At 50.9% G+C, this 19,840-nt stretch overlaps 1 protein-coding gene across 4 annotated transcripts; it reads left to right on the top strand.

Annotated features, from left to right (window-relative positions):
- Positions 1 to 9,982: 9,982 nt before the first annotated feature.
- LOC123830804 (zinc finger protein 621-like) lies at positions 9,983 to 19,542 on the top strand. 4 transcript variants are annotated; one of them, XM_045857387.1, is made up of 6 exons: positions 10,074 to 10,117; positions 10,778 to 10,863; positions 12,636 to 12,772; positions 15,522 to 15,648; positions 16,213 to 16,320; positions 17,839 to 19,542. In XM_045857387.1, the coding sequence occupies exons 3-6, from the start codon at positions 12,770 to 12,772 to the stop codon at positions 18,879 to 18,881; spliced, it is 1,281 nt and encodes a 426-aa protein (XP_045713343.1). In that variant the 5' UTR covers positions 10,074 to 10,117; positions 10,778 to 10,863; positions 12,636 to 12,769; the 3' UTR covers positions 18,882 to 19,542. The 4 variants fall into 4 exon arrangements, with proteins under 4 accessions (XP_045713340.1, XP_045713343.1, XP_045713341.1 ...); XM_045857386.1 differs by lacking the exon at positions 10,074 to 10,117 and adding an exon at positions 10,142 to 10,540; XM_045857384.1 differs by lacking the exon at positions 12,636 to 12,772 and having other exon boundaries at positions 9,983 to 10,117.
- The last annotated feature ends 298 nt before the right edge of the window (positions 19,543 to 19,840 follow it).

Below are 19,840 nucleotides of genomic sequence, written 5' to 3'. Positions count from 1 at the left end.
CGTGTGGGATGGCCCCGCAGGAATGGGCAGGCAGGCTGACACACAGGACTTCAGCTCAGCCGTCTGCACAGTGCCTGGCCGGCAGGAAGCACTGTCACCCCGGGTTTTTATTACACGGACGGGAGGGAGGTAACAGCGTGTCATGAAAAAGGTGCTGCGCACGGGGGTGCACTCACGCGCTGCGGGAGGACGTGCTGGGCAGCGACGGAGCATGAACCACGGTCCCTTACGACTAATGGCTCTGAGAAAGCCCTGTGCCCTGAAGACATCGTAGCTGTCCTAACATGGTGGCTCGACACACCACGTGTTCCTGGTGTGGCTGGGGGAACAAGTCTGCACTGCCGGTCCTGGGAGAGGGTAGCACAGAAATCAGGTGCAGTACGTAGTACTCGGTAATAAGCAACTATGTTACTATTTCCGCATTTACTATTTGTCATGATTTCACAGCGTACTCTTTCCACTTATAAAAAATGTTTGCTGTAAAACCGTATTTCCTGTTACGTGGGCAACAGCCTTCGGTGTCTTGAGTGTGCCACATGTCTTGCTGCATCATTTTCCCTTGTGCTTGATGTAACCTCATGTCTGAACATTTAGTGTAGCAAGTGTGAGGTGCTTACGTAGTGTACAGTATGTTGCACTAACGTCCTAGGCCTCCACACACCACTCACAGACTCACACAGGCAGTTTCCAGTCCCGTTAGCCCAGGTCACGGTCAGCACCCTGCATGGGCGAACATTCTTCAGCCTTTACACTATCTTTACTGTATCTTTTCTATGTTTAGCTATGTTTACATACACAAACAGCATTGTTACAATTGCCTACAGTACTCAGTGCAGTAACATGCTGTACTCGTTTGTGGCCTTGGAGCAGTGGACTCTACCGTAGGGAGCCTCAGTGCCTAGCAGCCACACCAGCTAGGTTTGTGCGCGTGCGCTCCTCCGGTGTTCGCACGCGGCGAAATTACCTAGCAACACCTTCGTCAGGGTGTGTCCCCGTTAAGTGGCGCATGACTACAATGATAGTGTCAGCAGCGACAGAGCTAGCACTTATTTGGACTTACAGCACAGAACCAGACGTTACAAGTGCTTTACAGAGTAGACTGACTCAGTGAATACTTGGAATTTATAAATTGGAAACCGTAATTCTTCACGGAGAAATTGAAGCACAGAGTTAAGAAACTTGTGAAGGCCATACCGTGAGTAAATGGCGGAGTTAGAGTTTGAACCCGACAGCCAGACCCCAGCCTTAACAATGATCCTAAGTTACCGTCCAAGCAACCAGCCAACGAGCAGGAGACAGCCTATACATTCACAAGAAGCTTAAGGTACAGTTCATGATCAGCCCAGCCAGCATTCAGAGCAAGCATCACAAGTACAATGTGGCAGCTCTGTCCTTGAGGAACAGATCGCCAACTCCACGTGATGTGGCCCTAAGGCACAGAGGAAATGACCGAGAAGCCAGCGCTGGAGTTGTCCTGGTGGGGTGGAAGGGGGCGGGGCGGGGAGGTCTGGCTTGCGGGAACCATGGAGAAGGGCCAGCCTCCAAGCTTCCTAGAGAGGCGCCGAGAGCCCCAGCTGGCCCTGCTTCCGCCTTGGCTAAGTTCCTCCAGGCTGCCCCCTACTTTTGGTGAGGGGCCAGGGATTCCGCGACCCCTATTCCCCCTGGGTGGCCCAGCCTTCGGGTTTACGGGAGGAGTGGCGCCCGGAGCCGGCCCCAGCCTTCTGCCGGCAGAGGCGCGGTCGCCCTTCCTGCGTCCAGGAGCTGGTCTGACACCCTCTGGCTCGCAGTACTCAGGGTGGAGGGCCGTGACTTTGCGGTCTCCTGCTTACGGGGTGATGCGTTCAGATCCCGGTCGGGGTCTCCGTCTGCCTAGTCCACTGGACGTTGAGCGTCTTACCCTTTCTTCCCTCCCCCGTCCCCACCCATTCCGGGGCCGGAGCATCACGTGCATTTTTGTCCTGCAGCCGGTGATTGGCCCAGGGGCTTGCTTCTCTCTAGAAGCCCCGCCAGGCCTTTGCTGTGATTTCGAGAAGCATTCAGTGCAAGCTACTTAATAACGCCTTCGCTGTGGGCCAGGGATTTTCTCAAAAGCCACGAATCCACTGCAGTTCTTGACTCTTGCTTCATGGGTATTTTTAGGAATGTCCAGCCTCACCAGGCAGGTCTGTGAGTGCACAAAGGGAGCAGTTGCAGCACCCCGGGTGTGCCTGGGAAGGGTGCATTCAGAACACCCAGACTGCCCTAAGAATACGTTTCCAACGGCTGAGGAGGAGAAGGCCACAAGTGTGGGAAACAAGACAGGCACAGGCTCACTGCGGTTCTCTCCTCCTAGCTCTGCAGGTTCTTGCTTTTCCAGGCTGAGAGGCATTGCACGAAGCCAGGGTCGTCAGCCACGCTCCAGACAGTGGGGTTCCAGGTGCGCTGAGCTTCCTTCCAGCTTTCCGCATTCTGAACAGATATGATAGGACGCTAGGACCAGCGGCCTGACTTGGCCAGCCCAGTGCTTAGCTGGGCAGGGGATGGATCAGTCAAGTGTGGCAAAGGAGTATGTAGGGCAGTTGGTGTGGGAGCATGGGTGAACTTGGGAGGAGCATCAGATGGGTTGAGGAAGAGGGAAGCATGGGTCGAGAAATTCTCCTGGAAAGTGAGACTCTACATTCTTGCCCACTGCAAGGATGGTGCATGGATGAGCTGCCTTGGCCTCAGCAGTGGGCTTGTTGGCAAAGAGCAGAGAATGAGTTGATAATGAGAGAGGTGTCTCCGAGGTATGGAGGGGCAAGAAGCTGAAATGTGAGGAAGGAAGTTCAGGTCCATGCTCCCAGCTGTTGACGCTGAAGGAAGTAAAGACCGAATGAACACTAACGTTTGGGATCAGTGAAGTGTCTGTTCTCCATTGTCCGCTAAGGTAGCCACTAGCCGCATGTTCCTGTTTGCATTAAAGTTAATGCCACTGAGAGATTCAGGTCCTCAGTCACACCAGACACATTGAAACCTGCTGGTCAAGGTGTTATCTGACTTCCTAGATTTAGCATCCATAGATGATTCTGGTCTGAACCAGCCTTTGCGGTGACAGCTGCACATCCTCCAGCACTTCTGGAGTGATTTCTTCCCCCCGTGAGAGACTGAGCACAGAGAGAAGGCCGCCGACAGGACCGACGGGATGGGGACAGTGTGAGTGGGGCGGAGATGTCCCAGGGGCCTGAGTTATATACGTGGTAGTTCCCTTGAAACTTTTGCTTTCTTATCCAGCCTTGTAATAAACAGTCCGATAAAGAGGACTCTCTTTTGTCTGTGTCAAAGTATTATTGATTCCCATCTGCAAATGGGAGTAATAACTCTTCACAGATGTGTTCTAATGATTGAGTGAATACTTGGTATAAAAATAAATGACACAGGACAAAGCACAAAGGCCTGAAGCACCTTGAGAAGGTGGAAATGGCCCCAGCAGGAGGCGGAGAGAGACACCCCTGGTGAGGAGGGCAGTGTTGGCAAGTGGACAGCATGTAGGGGGTCAGGCTGCAGGGCCACGTTCAAGGTCAGAGACTGCCACTCTGTCCTGGAGTCAGGTCTGTTAGGAAAGGAGGAGGTGACTGCATATGGCGTTTGAGGGACAGCCAGCTTTCCAATAAGGCGACATGTCCGAAAGAGGGAGGATTGATGCAGAGTGAAAGGAGTTCTATGCCCATGGAGTCGCCACTCTGCCTGTAGGGAAAGGTGGGAGGGGGGGACCAGAGAGAAGCTGGGTGGGGGGCCCTGGTGGGGGCTCCCGGATGGATGCAGGCTGGGTGAAAGGCAGGTACCTGCCTGCCGTGCTCACTTTGGGAAACGTCAGCAAGGTGGACCCGGCTCACGGAACGAGACACGGGGTTGACATGATTGCCAGGTAGACAAGAGCAGGTGCTGGACCATGCACTTGGGACAGTAGTGGGGGTCCCCAGAAGTGTGCCCCCTGAAAATGGGAATGCTGGCTGGGGACTGTCTCTGACCGGGGTGCTGTAAGGCTCTCTTTGCTGGTACAAAGCTCCCATGGGGCTCAGAGCCGCGGACCCCAGTAGATTTGTCCCTTCCCTGGAGTGCAGGCCCCTCCTCTGTCCTTACACGCGGTTTGAGCAGGAACCTGTTGTTTCAGGAGTCAGTGACCTGTGAGGATGTGGCTGTGAACTTCACCCAGAATCAGTGGGCCAGCCTGGACCCTGCACGGAGGGCCCTGTACAGGGAGGTGATGCTAGAGACGTACAAAAATGTGGCTGCCCTGGGTAAGGCCTCCTTCCTGCCTGAGACTCAGCTCCTGCCCTCGGGGCCCATGGCTTCCTCCTCAGCCATTCTAGAACCTTCTGATACCAGCAGGGTTGATGGAGTCCTTGAGCTGGGCTCCCTGATCCCCAGTTGCAGGAGTAGCTGATGGAGAAAGATCTACGTTCACTCTGGTCTAAACAGAACTTCCCTCTCCCCTGTTTCCTGGTGGGGACTGCCCTGAAAGGGGCTTTGCTCCAGGCACAGCGAGCTGAGGAGGTTCCCGGTGGAACACCTTCATCCCCCACTCTTCCGGGGAGATGTTTCATTCAGACTCTCAGCGTCCACGATGAAACCTGCCTCAAATTCTCCGAGCCTTTGTTTCCCGAACGTGAACTTTCTTTACAGTTAGAAAAGACACAGAAACAAACCTCAGAACTTGCACACGTGAAAGGGAATGTGAGTTTCCAGATTGAAAGGATACACCGAGTGCCCAGGACGATGGATGGGAGTATCAGGTTTGAGGCGGAGATCCTACCAGGTTTTTGGAGAAAACAAAAGATCGGGAATAAAAATGGCATCCAATTTCTCAACAGCAGTCCTGCCTGAAAGCTAGATGACTGATGGTGTGTGCCTTCAAAATTCGAAAGGAAAATTATTTCACCCAGAATAGAGGCATTTTAGACCCTTGAAGTCCTAAAACATCATCTGCCATGTATCCTTACTCAGATGTGCAACACTAAAGGAGTAAACCAGGAAAAAAAAGGTGACACCTATTACAATCTGAATATTGTAAGTCTCCTACACTCAGAAACAGAGGGGCCGTGTCCATGTGGGGCCGTCTGCGTCTAGGCCATTCCTAACAGAGGCCAGACTGCCAGAGCCCCACCTCGGGTGCAGCACCCACCCACACTGCTTCTTACTCCGAATTCGCTCTTGGCTACTCCGCTGTAGCCTGTGCCTGTGCAGAGGTTGGGCTGCACGTGCCCTGAATCCGGTGCAAGGCGTGCTTTGTCTTAAATGTATCCATCTCATTGCTGTTCCAAGTGACCTTCCAGCAGGCAACATTTCTTGCCACTTCATCTAGTTATTATTATTTTTTAGTCATGGAATTAGCTACCACTTTTGCAGACAGCTTGACTGCCCACTGCAGGAAGCAGAGAGTGAAGTTACAGAAATTCTGTATTAATTTCCTTACCAATAAAGTAGGGATGACAATCTACCTCATAGGTTTGTGTCGAGGATTAACTGCACTGATACACGTAGACGTGCTTAGAACAGTAACGAGCATAATAAACTAAATGCTATTTATTGTGATGTCATTGGTGAGTTTTGACTTATGTGTACACCAGTGTAACAGTCACCACGAGGAACAAACAGCCCCGCCCCCAGAACTTTGCTGATGCCCCTTGCGTTCCTTCCTCCCGGCTCCCCGCAGGTAACCACTGTTTGCTTTCTGTCACTTCGCATTCCTTTCTAGGATTTTATGTAAATGCCACCACACTGTATGTACCTTTCTCTTGAGTCCAGTGTTTTTCACTCATCAAAGTTATTCTGAGATTCACCCATGTAGCATACTGAGTTGTAGTGCACTATGGATGTGTCATAATGTGTCCGTTCACTGCTTGGTGGCCATTTGGGTTGTTTACAGCTTCTGGCTGTTACAGATAAAAGTGCTGTGAACACTTGTGTTCAAGTATTTGTAAGTTTGTGTGTGTGTTTATCTTGGTAAGTGCCTGGAGCGGAACGGCCAGGTCAGAAGATAGATGTATACTTAGCTTTTTCAGAATCTTCAAAACTGTCTTATGAAGAAACGGTGCCATCTTACATTCCCACCAGCATTGCAGGAGAGTTCCACTCCTCACACATCTTTGCCTACACTTGATCGTGTCATTCTTTTTCATTTTAATTATTCTAATAAGTGTATAATGCTATCTTATTGAGCTTTTGATTTGCATTCCCCTAATGATGAATGACATTGAGTATGTTGTCTGAAAGGCTTAGCTGCCTTTCATTATGGCTTCTTTGCTAAAGCATTCATCGATTCTGCCTATGTTTTAACTGGGTTTTCTTTTTATTGATCTATGAGAGATCTTTATATACGATAGATAAAAGTCCTCTTTCATAGATAAGATTTTCAGATATTTTCTCCCAACTTGTGACTTGTCTTTTCATTCTCTTAATAGTAGCTTTGGAAGAGCAGATCTTAATGTCGATGTGTGGCCAGCACGATGGTTCCAGTGTATCAGTTTGTTCTTTTACGGATTGTGTTTTTAGTATCACATTTAAGAAACCTTTGCCCTACCCAAGTTTATAAAGGCTTTTTCCTATTTTTCTTGCCAGAAGGTTTTACAGTTTTAAAAATTTACATTTAGATCCATCATCTATTTTGAGTTAAATTTTGTACAGGGTGTGGAGAATGGACCTAAGTTATTTCTCCCCTCCCTCCTGCCCTGCCTTCTTAAATGGCTGACCTGTTGTCACACTGTTGTCTGAAAACAGGTCCCTTCTCCTCCGAGTTTCTGTGTCACCATTGTCACAAATTGGTTGTCCGTGTCCGTGTGGGCCTGCCACTGAGTCCATTCTGCTGCACCGATCTATGTGTCTGTCTGGACGCCATTCACACGCTGCCTTTTCTACTAGTTCTTCTGAGTGTTGAAGTCATGCAGTGTCAGTCATTCTACTCTATTTTTTTTGTTGTTTTTTTTTGTCAAAGTTGTTTTGGCCATTCTAAGTTCTTCGCATTTCCGTATGAATTTTAGAATCAACTTGTCAGTCTCTACAAAACACATCCTGGGATTTTGATTGAAATTGTATTGAATCTATAGATCAATTTTGGAATAATAGACATTGTAACTATACAGAGGCTTTTCGCTCACGAACATTGTAAATGAATTCATTTATTTAGATCTTAATTTCTTTTAGCAATGTTTTATAATGTTTACTCACTAGGTCATTTATGCCTTTCCTCAGACTTGTGTTTAAATATTTCATATTTTTGATGCTATGATAAATAGTAAGTTTCCAGTTTTCATTAATAGTATATAGAAATAGAATTAATTTTTGTATTTTGATCTTATAGCCTGCAACCTTACATTAGTTGTAGTAACATTTGTAGGTTCTATAGGTTTTTGTATTCACAAATAACAGCCATTTTACTTCTTTCCAATTTTGGATGCATTTTCTTTTTCTTGACTTATTGCACTGGCTAGTGGTTGGGGACAGTATTTTACAAAGAGCCAACCTCTCTGCCATTGGCCAGGGGAGGGACATCCAGTTCCAGACTTTAATTTTCTGATATGTGGGGAGAATCCTTGACAGGCGCAAAGACTACAGTTCCCATCTCTCCTGATTCACCTTGCCCTGGAGCTGCCTCTGGGTCAGTGCTACCTGTATTCCATCCCTCTGATGTGGCTGTTCTGGGAAACAGTGGGTCGCTTGTAGCATGTTTCCAGTTTTCTTTTCTGACTGCCCAGGATTCCAGTCACCCTCTCAATTTGGGATTTTAATTTAGGCCTATCAAAGCTTTCGGATTCCTCCCTGCACTATAATATCAAATATAGGAGGTGCCTGTCCAATTTTGTTCTTCTAGTTAGTCCTAATGGTAATAACAGGCTGCAACTCTTTAGGGTTTGTGGCATATGTGTGTGTGTGTGTGTGTGGACATGTGCACCCATATGTGTGTGCCCATCTCTCTAGACTCATGATAGATGTTTATTTTTGATACATTTAGAGAAAAGGCAGTTTGCAAATGTAAGTCCTTACCATGCTATTGTCTCTGGAAACCTAATTCTAGTTAAAATGATCGTTTTTGCATAAACTTTACAATACCCCAGGTTTTAGGAAATGGACCTTCTGTGGTGGGCCAAATCTGTGTGTTAGGCAGCCTCCACTCTGGTCCCCACTGATTCTCATCCAACACTGAACGTGACTGGACTTCGAGGAGTGTGTATTGAGGTGATTATGGTGCACTACTTCCAAACATAAGCGACATTGCAGTGTGCCAGGCCTCTTGGATTGCTTCCCTTGGGTGGAAGCCTATTGCCATGTTGTGAGGACCCTCAGCAATGTCATCACATACCCATGTGGGAAGAGACCAAAGTCTCACCAATAACCAGTACCAAGCTGCCAGCCATGATGACAGTGAGTTCCTTGGAGGCAGATCCTTGGGCCTCAGGCAAGCTTTCAGATGAGTGCAGTCCCAGGTGACACCTGATGAAAGTTCATGAGTGATCCCAAGCCAGTACCACCCAGCCAAGCCACTCCTGAGTTCCCGATTCTCCAAAAAACTTGGAGAGATAATAAATGTGTTTTGTTTTCAGCCACAAAGTTTTGGGGTGATTTGTTATGCAGCTATAGAGACCTAATGGATTCTTCATGATAGGAAGAGCCCATAGGTATATGGACTCTTTATGCTATAGTTGATCAGTGACTACGTCTAATTCCTGTCAAAGGAGTACCAAACTCCTGTGATAGAACCAGACATCCGGGGTCATACTGTCTTCTAGCAGTGCGAGGCCAGTTTCCCTGTATAGCTCTGAAGTGGTTGGAGAGTAGGAGCCCTGAATCTGGAAGCGTGTTCAGTGGACATTTCAGATCAAAATCTATTCACGTTGACGACCACACGGGCCAGAAGCCATCACTGGAGTAAGGCTGGCTACTCTTGACGCTGGTCATTTTCAGAAGCGTGGTCACTGTAGTGAGGCACTAGCTAATTGGCTGTTGGCTAGTGGGTGGGGCTATCACCGATTGGCTGACTTTCAAGGGCATTTGCCACTGATTGGCTCACATTCAGAACCTTGAGGTTGCTATTGACTTGCTAACTTGCAGAAGGAGAGTTACCGGGGGTCACCTAAGCGAGGTTGTCACTCACTGGTTTTCAGAGCATGCATTCTGATCCGAAGTTATGTAAATTTAAGGAAGTTATTTGTTCGTGGCTTGGGACTTTGACCAAAAACAGTCTTTCCCCTTCTTGAATATAAAAAAAGTACTTTTAATGTTTTCTCTTTTTTTCCCTTCTATCACCTAAACCTCCAGGAGACACTGTAAGAGATTATCCAGATCTTTACTTGTTCATGACATTTTGTTCAGCCAGTGTTGACATTTAAGTTATTTTAGTGCCAGCGACCCCCACCCCCCTCCACAAAAAGCTGTAAATTACAGATTTTCCTCCCGGAATTTATTGGAAAAAGCCAAACAGAGGGCATTTAGGGCATCCTGCCAGCGTCAAAACCGGACTAAACCATTTAACATAGGGCATGTCCTGTACACACAGGACTCCTGGCAACCTTAGTCACCATTATTTGGTTGTTAATGGACCTGCCTTAAAAGGTCCCCACACATACAGGTCCTAACAAGGAGGAAGCTGTATAAAGGCAGGTGGGAATCATGGTTTTCCTAAGGGCTGCCCCGCCTAGGACCCAAGCAGGATCCTTGGCTTGGGCATCTAAGAGATGACACGAGCAGGAGCCATTCTCCCCACACCTGCACAGCCCAGGTGACCCTCGGAGTAATGGCCGACCGCTGATGGGGCAGTCTATTACCTGTGGCCCCACCTGTGCCTAGAGGTCGAGGTCTGAGTGGAGCGAGGTTGTATCAGGGTCGTGACACTCCAGTCCCGAACTGGTTCCAACCCCTGCATCTGGCAGAGGGACCCGCCCCACCCCGTGACAGCTCAGGCAAGGACCCGCCCACAACCCCACCCCTTCCGCAGGGCGGGCCCCAGTCACGTGGGGTCGGCGCGGGGACCACCGAGGTGGGCGGCCTCCGAGCGGCCTAGAGGGGCGCTGGGCGCGCGCGCGCACTTCCGCGTCGTTTTTTTAGCTACCAGCTTTTCTGGGGTCCGAGTGGAAGAGTGAGGTTTCCAGCGGCTTCTACGTGCCAGGTCCGCTCCGTGCCGGCAACTTCGCCTTCCCCGGCGCGTCGTCAGCACTCCCGCCCCTGCACTCGGTCCCCGTGGTGGCTCGTCCCTCCCTGACCTGGGGCTCTGGCGTCCGGGCCTCGCGGAGGCCGCCCGCGGTGGCTGCGCGGACTTCCAGAGCCCTGGCCCGGCCCCCTGCCCACGGAAGCGGGATCCTCTTTCCCACCGTACAGAATTAGCGTGACGGCCTCCTGCACAGGGTGCTGACGTTTCCGTGCTTGGGTTCCTCTGCTTCCCTGGGTGGAGATCCAGGAGGGGTCTCGGTCGGCATCACCCACCGGAACACTAGTTTACTCCTAATCCGCAGCCAGCCACCCACGTCCCTCCTCTCCACAGACATCTTTCTTGGGGGCCTTAATGTCATGGTCCCTATAAGAGCTTTTTAAGGTTTGTTTGGACCCAACACTAGGGGCAGGGATGTCTCAGTCCGCCTGGTGTGCAGATGTGGGGGTTGCCCTGAGGCCCAGGCGGAGCAGTGCTTGGGGAGGTGGGGCGCTGAGCACGCGTTGACCTGCCTGGTAGAGTCTCCCACCAGGGCCGGCAATGAGGAGCCTGGGAAGGCCCTAGGCGACTGGGGGTGGTGCAGGACTGAGCTCCTTGCGCTCATGGCTCTTCCTCTCTTAGCTTCTAAGGTTCTTGCTTTTCCAAGCGCTGAAGACAGTGCACGAAGCCAGGGGACATCAGCCATGCTCCAAACGACTTGGCCTCAGGTGAGCTGAGAGCTTCCTCTCCGACTTTTAAAAATCGCATTGGCTGTCGGTTGATCGGGAAAGGACCAAGAAGGCCTAACGTGGCCAGGTTCTGGTTTTCTCCTTGAGTCCATCCTCAGAGCGATGGCTGTGAATACGTGGTGGAGGAAATAAGAGTTTTGTGTATAGAGATGCATTTGGGTGTGTAGGGTTAAGTGTAGAAGGGGGACCCGAGCCAAGAAATTCTCCCTTACTGTGGACATCTAGATCATGTGCTACAAAGGAGAGTCACCTGCCGAAATCAGAGTAATTTTTCATTAGAGAGATTGCCCCACAAACTGGAGACGTGTCCCACAGAGACTGGCACTGTTCATACACTTTCTAAACGCTAGGTGCATGGTATTGAATAATGCAGACAAATTCCCTTTTCTCATTAGCAAAGTAGTCTGCAAACAAATACGCAAGTTAATACCATAATCGCATGTTGCTAACCTACAGAGCTCTAGAGTGTGAGCCACTGGGCGGTACCTGGGAGTTCATTAGAATTGCAAATTTTTGGGTCCTACCCTAGACTCACTCAGACTGAGGAGGAGGCTGCCTGGGGTTGGGAATCAGTTGTAAAAGCTCCCCAGTTTGATTCTGGTAAACCTCCAATTTGAGAAACCTCAATGAAGCCACCTCTGAAGGTGATGATCAGGGGAGGCCTCACAGAGGTGGTATCTTGAGTTTGGGACCTCACGTGGAGGATGAGATAGAAAAACGGTCTTGGGAACTACAGAAGAGACAACTTTCCAGAGAGAAGGACAGCAGATGGAAAGCCCCTGAAGTGGGGGAGAGATCAGAGTGTTCATCAGGAACAGGGAGAGGTCAGAAAGTCGTTCAGTGTGAGGTGGGAGAAGGTCACTGTGGAGACTTCGGTTTCTACTCTGGGTCCATTTGGAAGGCACTGATGTATTTTAAGCAGGGGAGGTGACATGGTTAGATTTATCTGTTGAAAAGGTTTTCCATTTCTTCGTGGTGAGTTGTTTGTGCAAGGTGTTACTTAGGTACCTATTTGCAGACCAGGTAGGAGATTAAGTGTTGTCCCCCCTTTTTTTTTTAAGTCAACTTCATCTTTTTAGAAAAGTTGTAGGTTCACAGAAGTGTTGAGCAGAAAAAGCAGTTTCCATGTGCTTGCTGGCTCCATCCCTGCATGATAATCACCCCCCCACCAGAGTGGTACCTTAGTTACAACTGAACACCTGCATGACCCGGAGTCCACAGCTGTATTTCCTGTGGGTTTCAGACGTATGGTGACATGTCTCCTCCATGACAGCGTCATACAGAGTAGTACTATTGTATCCCACAGAGTATTGTCACAGCCCCGAAAGCCCTCTGGGCTGTGCCTGTGTGTCCCTCCCCCGCTCCCGGGCAGCTGTGGGTCTTTTTCACCCTGTATCAGTACATAGTCTTGCCCTTTTCCGAATGCCATGTACTTGGAATTATACAGTGTAGCCTTTTCAGATGGGTTTCTTTCACTGTCGTATTTAAGGTTCCTCTGTGACTTTTCATGGCTTGATAGCCTGCTTGCTTGCTTATTTATTTATTTATTTATTTATTATTTTTTAATCCTCACCCAGGGATATGTTTATTAATTTGAGAGAGAGAGAGAGAGAGAGACATCGATCGCCTCCCGTAAGGGACAATGTTCCAACCACCTGAGCCACCCAGCAGGGCAATAGCTTAGTTTTTGGTGCTGAGTGATGTTCCCTTGTCTGGAGGGACCACAGCGTGTTTATCTGTTTACCTGCTAGGGGCGTTGCGGCTGCTTCCGAGTGTTGGCCGTGATGCACACAGCTGCTGTGACCATCTGTGTGCAGGTTTTTGTGTGGACATAAGTTTTCAGCTCGTTTGGGAAGATCACCAAGGAGCGGGACTGCTGGCTCACATGGTAAGGGCACGTTTAGTTTTGTGAGAAACCGCCAAACCAGTTTGCGTTCCCACCAGCACCGAGTTCCTGTCGCCCCGCGTGCTCCGCCAGCACTGGGTGTCCGTGTTCTGGGTCTGGCTGTTCTGATAGGTGCGTCAGTGGCATCTCATTGTTTTAATTTGCATCTCCCAGGTGACATACGATGTTAAGTCTTTTCACATACCCATTTGCCATCTGTATGTCTTCTTTAGTGAGGTATCTGTTCAGGTATTTTGCCCATTTTTTAATTGAGTTGTTCACTTTCTTATTGTTGAGTTTTAGAAGTTTTTTGTATACTTTGGATAGCAGTCCTTTATCAAACCTTTTTTCCCCAAATATTTTGTCTCTGTCTGTGGCTTGTCTTCTCATTTCTCAAAGTGTCCTATTAAGTACAGTTTAATCTCCCCTTGTCATTTCTTTCAAAAATTCTTTTTCTTCAAAATATTCTCAGCTAGTCTCTCACACTTTCTTTTTCAGATGGCTTTTTTAAAAAATCATCTTTCAAGGATGTTGATTAGAGAGAAAGGGGAGGTGGGGAAAGAGAGTGAGAGGGAGAGAGAGAAAGAGGTGAAGGTGAGAGAGAAACATCAATTGGTTGCCTCCTGTACGCACTCCAACTGGGGATCAAACCGTGACCTTTTGGTCTACAGGGTGACGCTCCAACCCGCTGAGCCACCTGGCCAGGGTTCAGATGGCTTTAAATCAGGGGTGTCCAACCTGTGGCCTGCGGTCATCATGTGGCTCAGGATGGCTGTGAATGTAGCCCAACACAGAATCATAAATTTACTTAAAACATTATGAGATTTTTTTTGTGATTACCTGTGGCAATGTATTAATGTGTGGTCCAAGACAACTCTTCTTCCAGGGTGGCGCCAAGACGCCGAAAGGGTAGAACCCCTGCTTTAAAATGATCCCCAACCCCTGCACGAATCTCACTGATTCTTTTGTTGGGGGAGTGGATTCTATCGAATTCATAGGCAAAATTGAGAGAAATTCACTTTACAAACTTGATTCTTCTCATTCAGAAACACTGTATGTCCCACTATATTTCATTCTTTTATTTATTTTAATAAACATTCAGTTTTCTTCATCCTGGTCTTAAACATTTTTGTTAGGTATATTCTTAGCTATTTTTATATCAATGGCATCTTGTTTTCTCCCATTTTATCTTCTAATTTATTTGTGATGGTATTTAGGAGAGCTAATGATTTTGGTTTATTTATCCTGTATCTAGCTAACAACACATTGTTTTGTCAGTTTTAAATGTTTTTCATTCAATCTCTTGGCTCTGGGTATTTTTAGGCAGATACCGTCAGCTCTGTATTGGTGGGTCTCTCATCTGCATCTTCAGTCAACCAGGGATCAAAAACATTTGAAGGAAAAGTTACGTTGTTGCTGACGTGTGCTATGTGTGTAGGCCTGCGCTGGCTGCCCCTGTACTGAACATGTACAGGCTTTTCTTATTATCGTTATTCCCTAACAAAACTGTAGAGCCACTATTTCCATAGTGTTAGATTGTGTCAGGTGTTATAACTGGTCTGGGGGTGGTTTTAAGTATATCGGAGCGTATGGATGGGTTACATGCAAATATGGTGCCACTTTATGTTAGGGACTTGAGCATCCTTGGATTTTGGTGCCCGTGGGGGGTCCTGGAACCACTTCCCTGCGGATACCGAGGGGGCGACGGTAATCGTTTCATCCACAAAGCGGAGGTATTTGTGTTTTTTCCTTCCCCATGTGCTGCTTTCCAGCCTTTCACGGAAAGTGGGACTCGGCTCGTGGTGGGCCCTCTGCCACCAACTGGAATGGATGTGCTCTGGCGTTTTCCTGTCAAAGTGGTGTTTGCTGTTGTTTTCTGATCCCCTTCGTAAATTTACCAAGTCTCATTTGTGGTCAGACCATTTTTGAAGTTAATTCTTTCAGCATATTTATATGAGGCATCAAGTATGTGCCAGGCAGTATAGTGTGTGCTAGTAAACCAGTTACGAACAAAACAGAACTCTTGCCTCGTGGGCTTACATTCTGGTGGGGGAGACAGGCAATAGCAAGTCCCCTTTGCTCTTGGGAAGATGGAGATGGCCCAGGGGAAGGGGCACACACCTTGACAGGTGGGACGGGGCTGTGCCCAAAGACGGGCACCGCCAACCTTGCTGGCAGTCAGGTGGACCAGGCAGGCTGTAGGTTTTCTTCGATTAGAGGTAGCTTTCTGATACAGCAAGAAGGTATAAAAAGAAATTTGCAAAATGCTGGGGACATTTTGGAGGGGTGCTCCTCCGCACACAGTGGAGGGTGTTGGGGAAGACCGAGGAGAGGCCAGGTACGGGGAACAGGTGGGGCCATGTGTGTACTTTAGGTGGGTGGGGACAGGGCGAGTGGCAGCTGCCTGCCGTGGCTGGTGTATAGAGAACGAGGTGACCAGATCATGGAGTGCATGAGGTCGGAGGTGCCAGAGGGACACGGGCCGACGCAGTCACCAGGCAGAGAGCCCCAGCTGCCAGGCTGTGGGGTGAGGATGACAGCTGGGGCCCCAGAGCGGAGCAGATGGGAGAGTGAGTGTAGGGACTCCGTGTTTGGAGATGGGAACGCTGGCCGAGGTAGGGCGCTGGCTGGGTGCTGGGTGCCCTTCTTGGTAGAGCAGACCTTCCCCAGGGCCCTGAGTTTGGGGCCCTGCGGCGCAGGCTGCCTCCCTTTGCCCCGCACTCAGAGCGTGAGTAGGGACCTGCCATTTCAGGAGCCAGTGACCTTTGAGGACGTGGCCGTGCACTTCACGCAGAATCAGTGGGCCAGCCTGGACCCCGCGCAGAGGGCCCTGTACCGGGAGGTGATGCTGGAGACGTATGCAAACGTGGCTGCCCTGGGTAAGGCCTCTCCCCGTGGCTCTCGGTGATAGTTTGGCATCTTCCTCAGATGTTTGGGGAGTCTTGTAGCCCTTCGGTGTGGTGACTGCAGGGGCCATTCTGCAGTCGCCTGCCTCTGGAGGTGCTGGCTGGGCAAGTCCCTGGTGCCCTTCCGTTTTGAAACTGGATTTCCTTCCATCCCAGGGAGGAGCGAGCTTTCGGGCCCTGAGGGGAAGGACTTCCTGGTGCCCCGGGTGCCCTTCCTCCACCCCACCCTTGGCCTAGGGCTGTGGGCTGCACCTCTGCAGAGGCGTCTCCCAGGGTGTCAGTACCTGCAGCCTTCCTGAGGGGATTTCCTTCCTCCTCTGTCAGGGCAGCGGTGAAATTTCCTCCAGTTGAGAAGGGCTGTCGCCCTGTCACGCCCTTGGGGCAGTTTGGAGCCTTCCCTCATTACCCCTGGCTGGCTCACCGGTCTCCTGGGGGCTCCATTTCTCTCCCCTCCCCAACTGGCCCATTGCACGGTGGGCCAGCGGGACCAGGTCTGGATCTCTGCCTCAACTTGCCTGTCTTTTTTTCTTGCTGAAGTTGCATTTCCGGTCCCCAAACCTGCTCTGATCGCCCAGCTGGAGAGAGGGGAAGCCCCCTGGGGCCCTGACCCCTGGGCAGCAGAGGTGTGGAGTTGCATCTGTCCAGGTGAGCGAGAGAGCGCGGCAGCTTCTGGGTCTGCCTTCCCGGTTTGCTGGCAATGTTTCGTCTGCAGCAGGAAACACGGCCTCCTGCTGTCCATACGGTGGCGGCACCCCGGGCAGCCTGACCTCTCCTGACTTCCAGCCCCGAGCCCGGAAAGTCCAGTCCTGGGGGTGCTTGGCCACCTCCTTTCTGCACACGTACATGGCCGTCCTCCCACAGAAAACGGTGACCCTGGAGCTCCTAGACCACTTCATTTCTCACCAGTGGAAACATTTAATTTTATGCCAATTTTTATGGCAGAGTAGGGCTTCAGTCATATTGTAGGGAAAATTTGATTCTGTGGGTCAAACTGATTTATTTTGTGCCTCTGCTATGGGGTTCGGTTTAATTTCCTTTTTGTGCATTTTAAAGTCTCCTACGCCATAGTATTTGTTGTATATGGGGCTGCGTAGGAGCAGGCAAGGACTGGCCCCGTCCAGCAGCCCGCCCCACAGCACCTGGCCCATGCACACAGCCGACAGCCTCCCCGGGAGTGCCTGCCGGCCTGGGAGCCGGGGGCTACTCGGTTTTCTTCCCTGCGGAAAGGCAGTTCCAGGCCTCGCTGCTCACCCTTGCGTGACTTTGTAAGGAACGGTTTGTTGAGCAGCCATCCCCCTGTGGCCCGGCGCTCCGTCCCAGCCGACTCTGCAAGCAGCTCTTATCCCAGAGTATTGTGTGGGGCCTTCCTAAAGGGAATCGTGAGGCCATTCATTCGGTGGAATTTAGAATTTGGGGTGCTTTCCTGGCCCTTGGGGGGGGCACTGTGCTCCCTCGTCTGTCTGCTTGTGTTCCCAGCCTGCTCTGCCCCTTGTTCCATGGGACCTGACGTCTGGGCCATCTCACTGGCCTTTCTCCTCTTCTGGGTCTCTCTCTTTAGAAAATTTTCCATTTCTGCTGATCCCTCTTATCCGCCCTTTCCTGTTCTCTCCTTACCCCCTCCGGCCTTCCTCCCCTCCCATTCTTGAAGTTCTCCTTCTGCCCACTTCACCTGCCCAGCCCCCCCCCCCCACAGGAGGCCCCTCCCGCTCTGTGTCCAGTGTCATTGCTTCTTCAGTTGTCTGTTACTGTTTTTCTTTTCCTCTCTCCTTTATGGATGCTTATAGGCATTTCAGGGATTGATTGAATTATTATGATTTTGAGGGGATGTTTATTAAAGGTGGGGACAGTGAAACAAGGAAAGGCTTAGGATGGAAGAAGCAACAAAGAGGGCCCTGGAGACAGGTTCAGGGGTGAGCCTGGGACGAGCTGCCGCTCCCCGCCGCTCCCCCGGCTGCACGTCCCGTGGGGCCCCTCGGCACTCAGGAGATGCGTGCTGAGAGAGGCAGAGAGGGGGGAGGGAAAGGCGTGGGCGTGCTTCCGGGGCGAGGAGCGTGCTCTTGGGTGTGTTTTAAAAAATCACATCCTACAAAAGAGAAGTAGAACCTCTGGGTCCTGTTCCCCGTGCAGCTCCGTAACTCAGACCCGTGCGGTTTCTCCGATCAGGCGGCGAGTCCCGCATCAAGGACGACGACGAGCCAGCGGTAAAGCGGGAAGCCCCCGCAGAGACAGAGCGGCCGCGGTGGCCGGGAGGAGGGCTTCCCGGAGAGATTCCCGAGCCCCTCGGTTTTAGAAGCAAGGCCCCGTGGCAGCCTTCCGGCCTGAACCCGAACCTGATCCTTCGAGGGGGCATGAAGTTCTACCGCTGCGGCGCGTGCGGGAAGCTCTTCCGGTACAACTCGAAGCTCCTTCGGCACCAGATGAGTCACACGGGGGAGAAGCCCTTCAAGTGCAGGGAGTGCGGCAAGGCCTTCAAGTCCAGCTACGACTGCACGGTGCACGAGAAGAACCACGCCGGGGCGGGGCCCTACGAGTGTAAGCAGTGCGGCAAAGGGCTGAGCTCCAACACGGCCTTGACGCAGCACCAGAGGATCCACGCGGGGGAGAAGCCCTACGAGTGCAGGGAGTGCGGCAAGGCCTTCCGCAGGAGCGCGGCCTACCTGCAGCACCAGCGGCTGCACACCGGGGAGAAGCTCTACACGTGCCAGGAGTGCTGGAAGGCCTTCGGCTGCAGGTCGCTCTTCGTCGTCCACCAGAGGATTCACACCGGGGAGAAGCCCTACCGGTGCAAGGAGTGCGGCAAGGCGTTCACGCAGAAGATAGCCTCCATCCAGCATCAGAGGGTTCACACCGGCGAGAGGCCGTACGGGTGCAAGGTGTGTGGGAAAGCCTTCAAGTGGTACGGCAGCTTCGTCCAGCATCAGAAGTCGCACCCCGAGGAGAGGAAGCTGGTCCCCACGAGTCCCCGGTGCCCCCCTTCAGCCCCGTCGCCGGGCCCCCTCCGGAGTCTCTGCCCGGCTGCAGCCGTGGCCGTGCCTCCGCTGACCTTTCCGCAGGCTGTGCTCCTTCCTGCCTCCGGGCCTCTGTTCGTGCTGCTGCCCGCGTCCGCAGTGCCTTCGCCGCCTGTGCACATGGTGCGCGTCTTCCAGGGCCCCGCTGCCGTCGCCAAGCCTTTCCCGGTTACGCTCACCCCCTCCCAGCCCCCGTGAGCTTCACCTTGCCGCGCCGAGGCTCTCACGCCCAGCACATCTCCAACCTAATTGGAGTTGCACTTGTAGTTTTTTCCCCTCACTCTTTACATGTGTTTCAAGTGCTTCAGCATACACTCCATTGTGATCTGTATATTCGAAGACTGTGTTCATACGTTTTCTTCTGGAAATGGAAGTACTTGACCTTGGCATTGGCCCCTCTCGGGCTTGGACAGTAATGGCTGTGTCTGCACTGTGGGGGCTGTACCTGCACTTGGAAGGGATGTTGGAGAAGATTGGGAGGGAACCCACAGTCCATGAAAATGGCCTGAGAGAAGAGGAGTAGGTATTCTTGCTCCTGCGGAGTAGAGGATTAGAATAAATTTGCAACAACAGACTTCAGAAATGAACGCAGGTCGTTTAGTGGCCTGAGATGGTGTACGGATGCCACTGAAGTTCATTGCCCTCGCCTCAGGTCACTGAGGACCTCACACGTCTGTGCAAAAGCTCGTGTGAAGTAACCAGTGAGAAATAGTATGTATGCGGTGACAGCAATTATCTTATGATCAATCGTGATCCTCTCTTGAACCGTGCAGGTTTTTTCTTTAGTCTTGCTCTTTGTGTTTGGATTTATTTTTTAAGTTTAGTTTTCTGAGTAAATACACACCAAGCGTTCACCTTTGTTCTACTCCTTGTGCGAGTTTTTCTTGGTGGGCGTTTTCTGTTGGCAAGCGCTGCTTCTGAGTTTTATGTTCTCTACATAGTGTGAATTATAAATAGGAATTCGGCAAGTCGCTGTAGGAAGAGGAACAACCATGTGGAGCCGCTTGGGGGGAATCTGAATAAGTCTCTAAAATTGTTTCTCGGGAATAGAGGGGGCTGTGAAATGGGTCTGTGGCTACGCTGAAGTGATAGGGCAGTGAACCGGAATTTTGGGGTTGCTCCTGCCTTTGACCTTGATGAGGATCTTTTACGACTGT

Source organism: Phyllostomus hastatus, unplaced genomic scaffold, assembly GCF_019186645.2.
Source record: "Phyllostomus hastatus isolate PE091 unplaced genomic scaffold, TTU_PhHast_1.1 phas_scaffold_129, whole genome shotgun sequence".
NCBI classification, from domain to species: domain Eukaryota; kingdom Metazoa; phylum Chordata; class Mammalia; order Chiroptera; family Phyllostomidae; genus Phyllostomus; species Phyllostomus hastatus.
The sequence above is the reverse complement of the archived record's forward strand: the minus strand, read 5'-3'. Positions and strand labels throughout refer to the sequence as shown.

Excerpts from the sequence above, each read along its gene's own strand:
- LOC123830804 (XM_045857384.1), top strand. The coding sequence starts at position 10,840 with ATGCTCCAAACGACTTGGCCTCAG. Across the intron at positions 10,864-15,521 it reads TCCAAACGACTTGGCCTCAG|GAGCCAGTGACCTTTGAGGA; the intron begins GTGAGCTGAGAG and ends CTGCCATTTCAG. Across the intron at positions 15,649-16,212 it reads TGCAAACGTGGCTGCCCTGG|TTGCATTTCCGGTCCCCAAA; the intron begins GTAAGGCCTCTC and ends TTCTTGCTGAAG.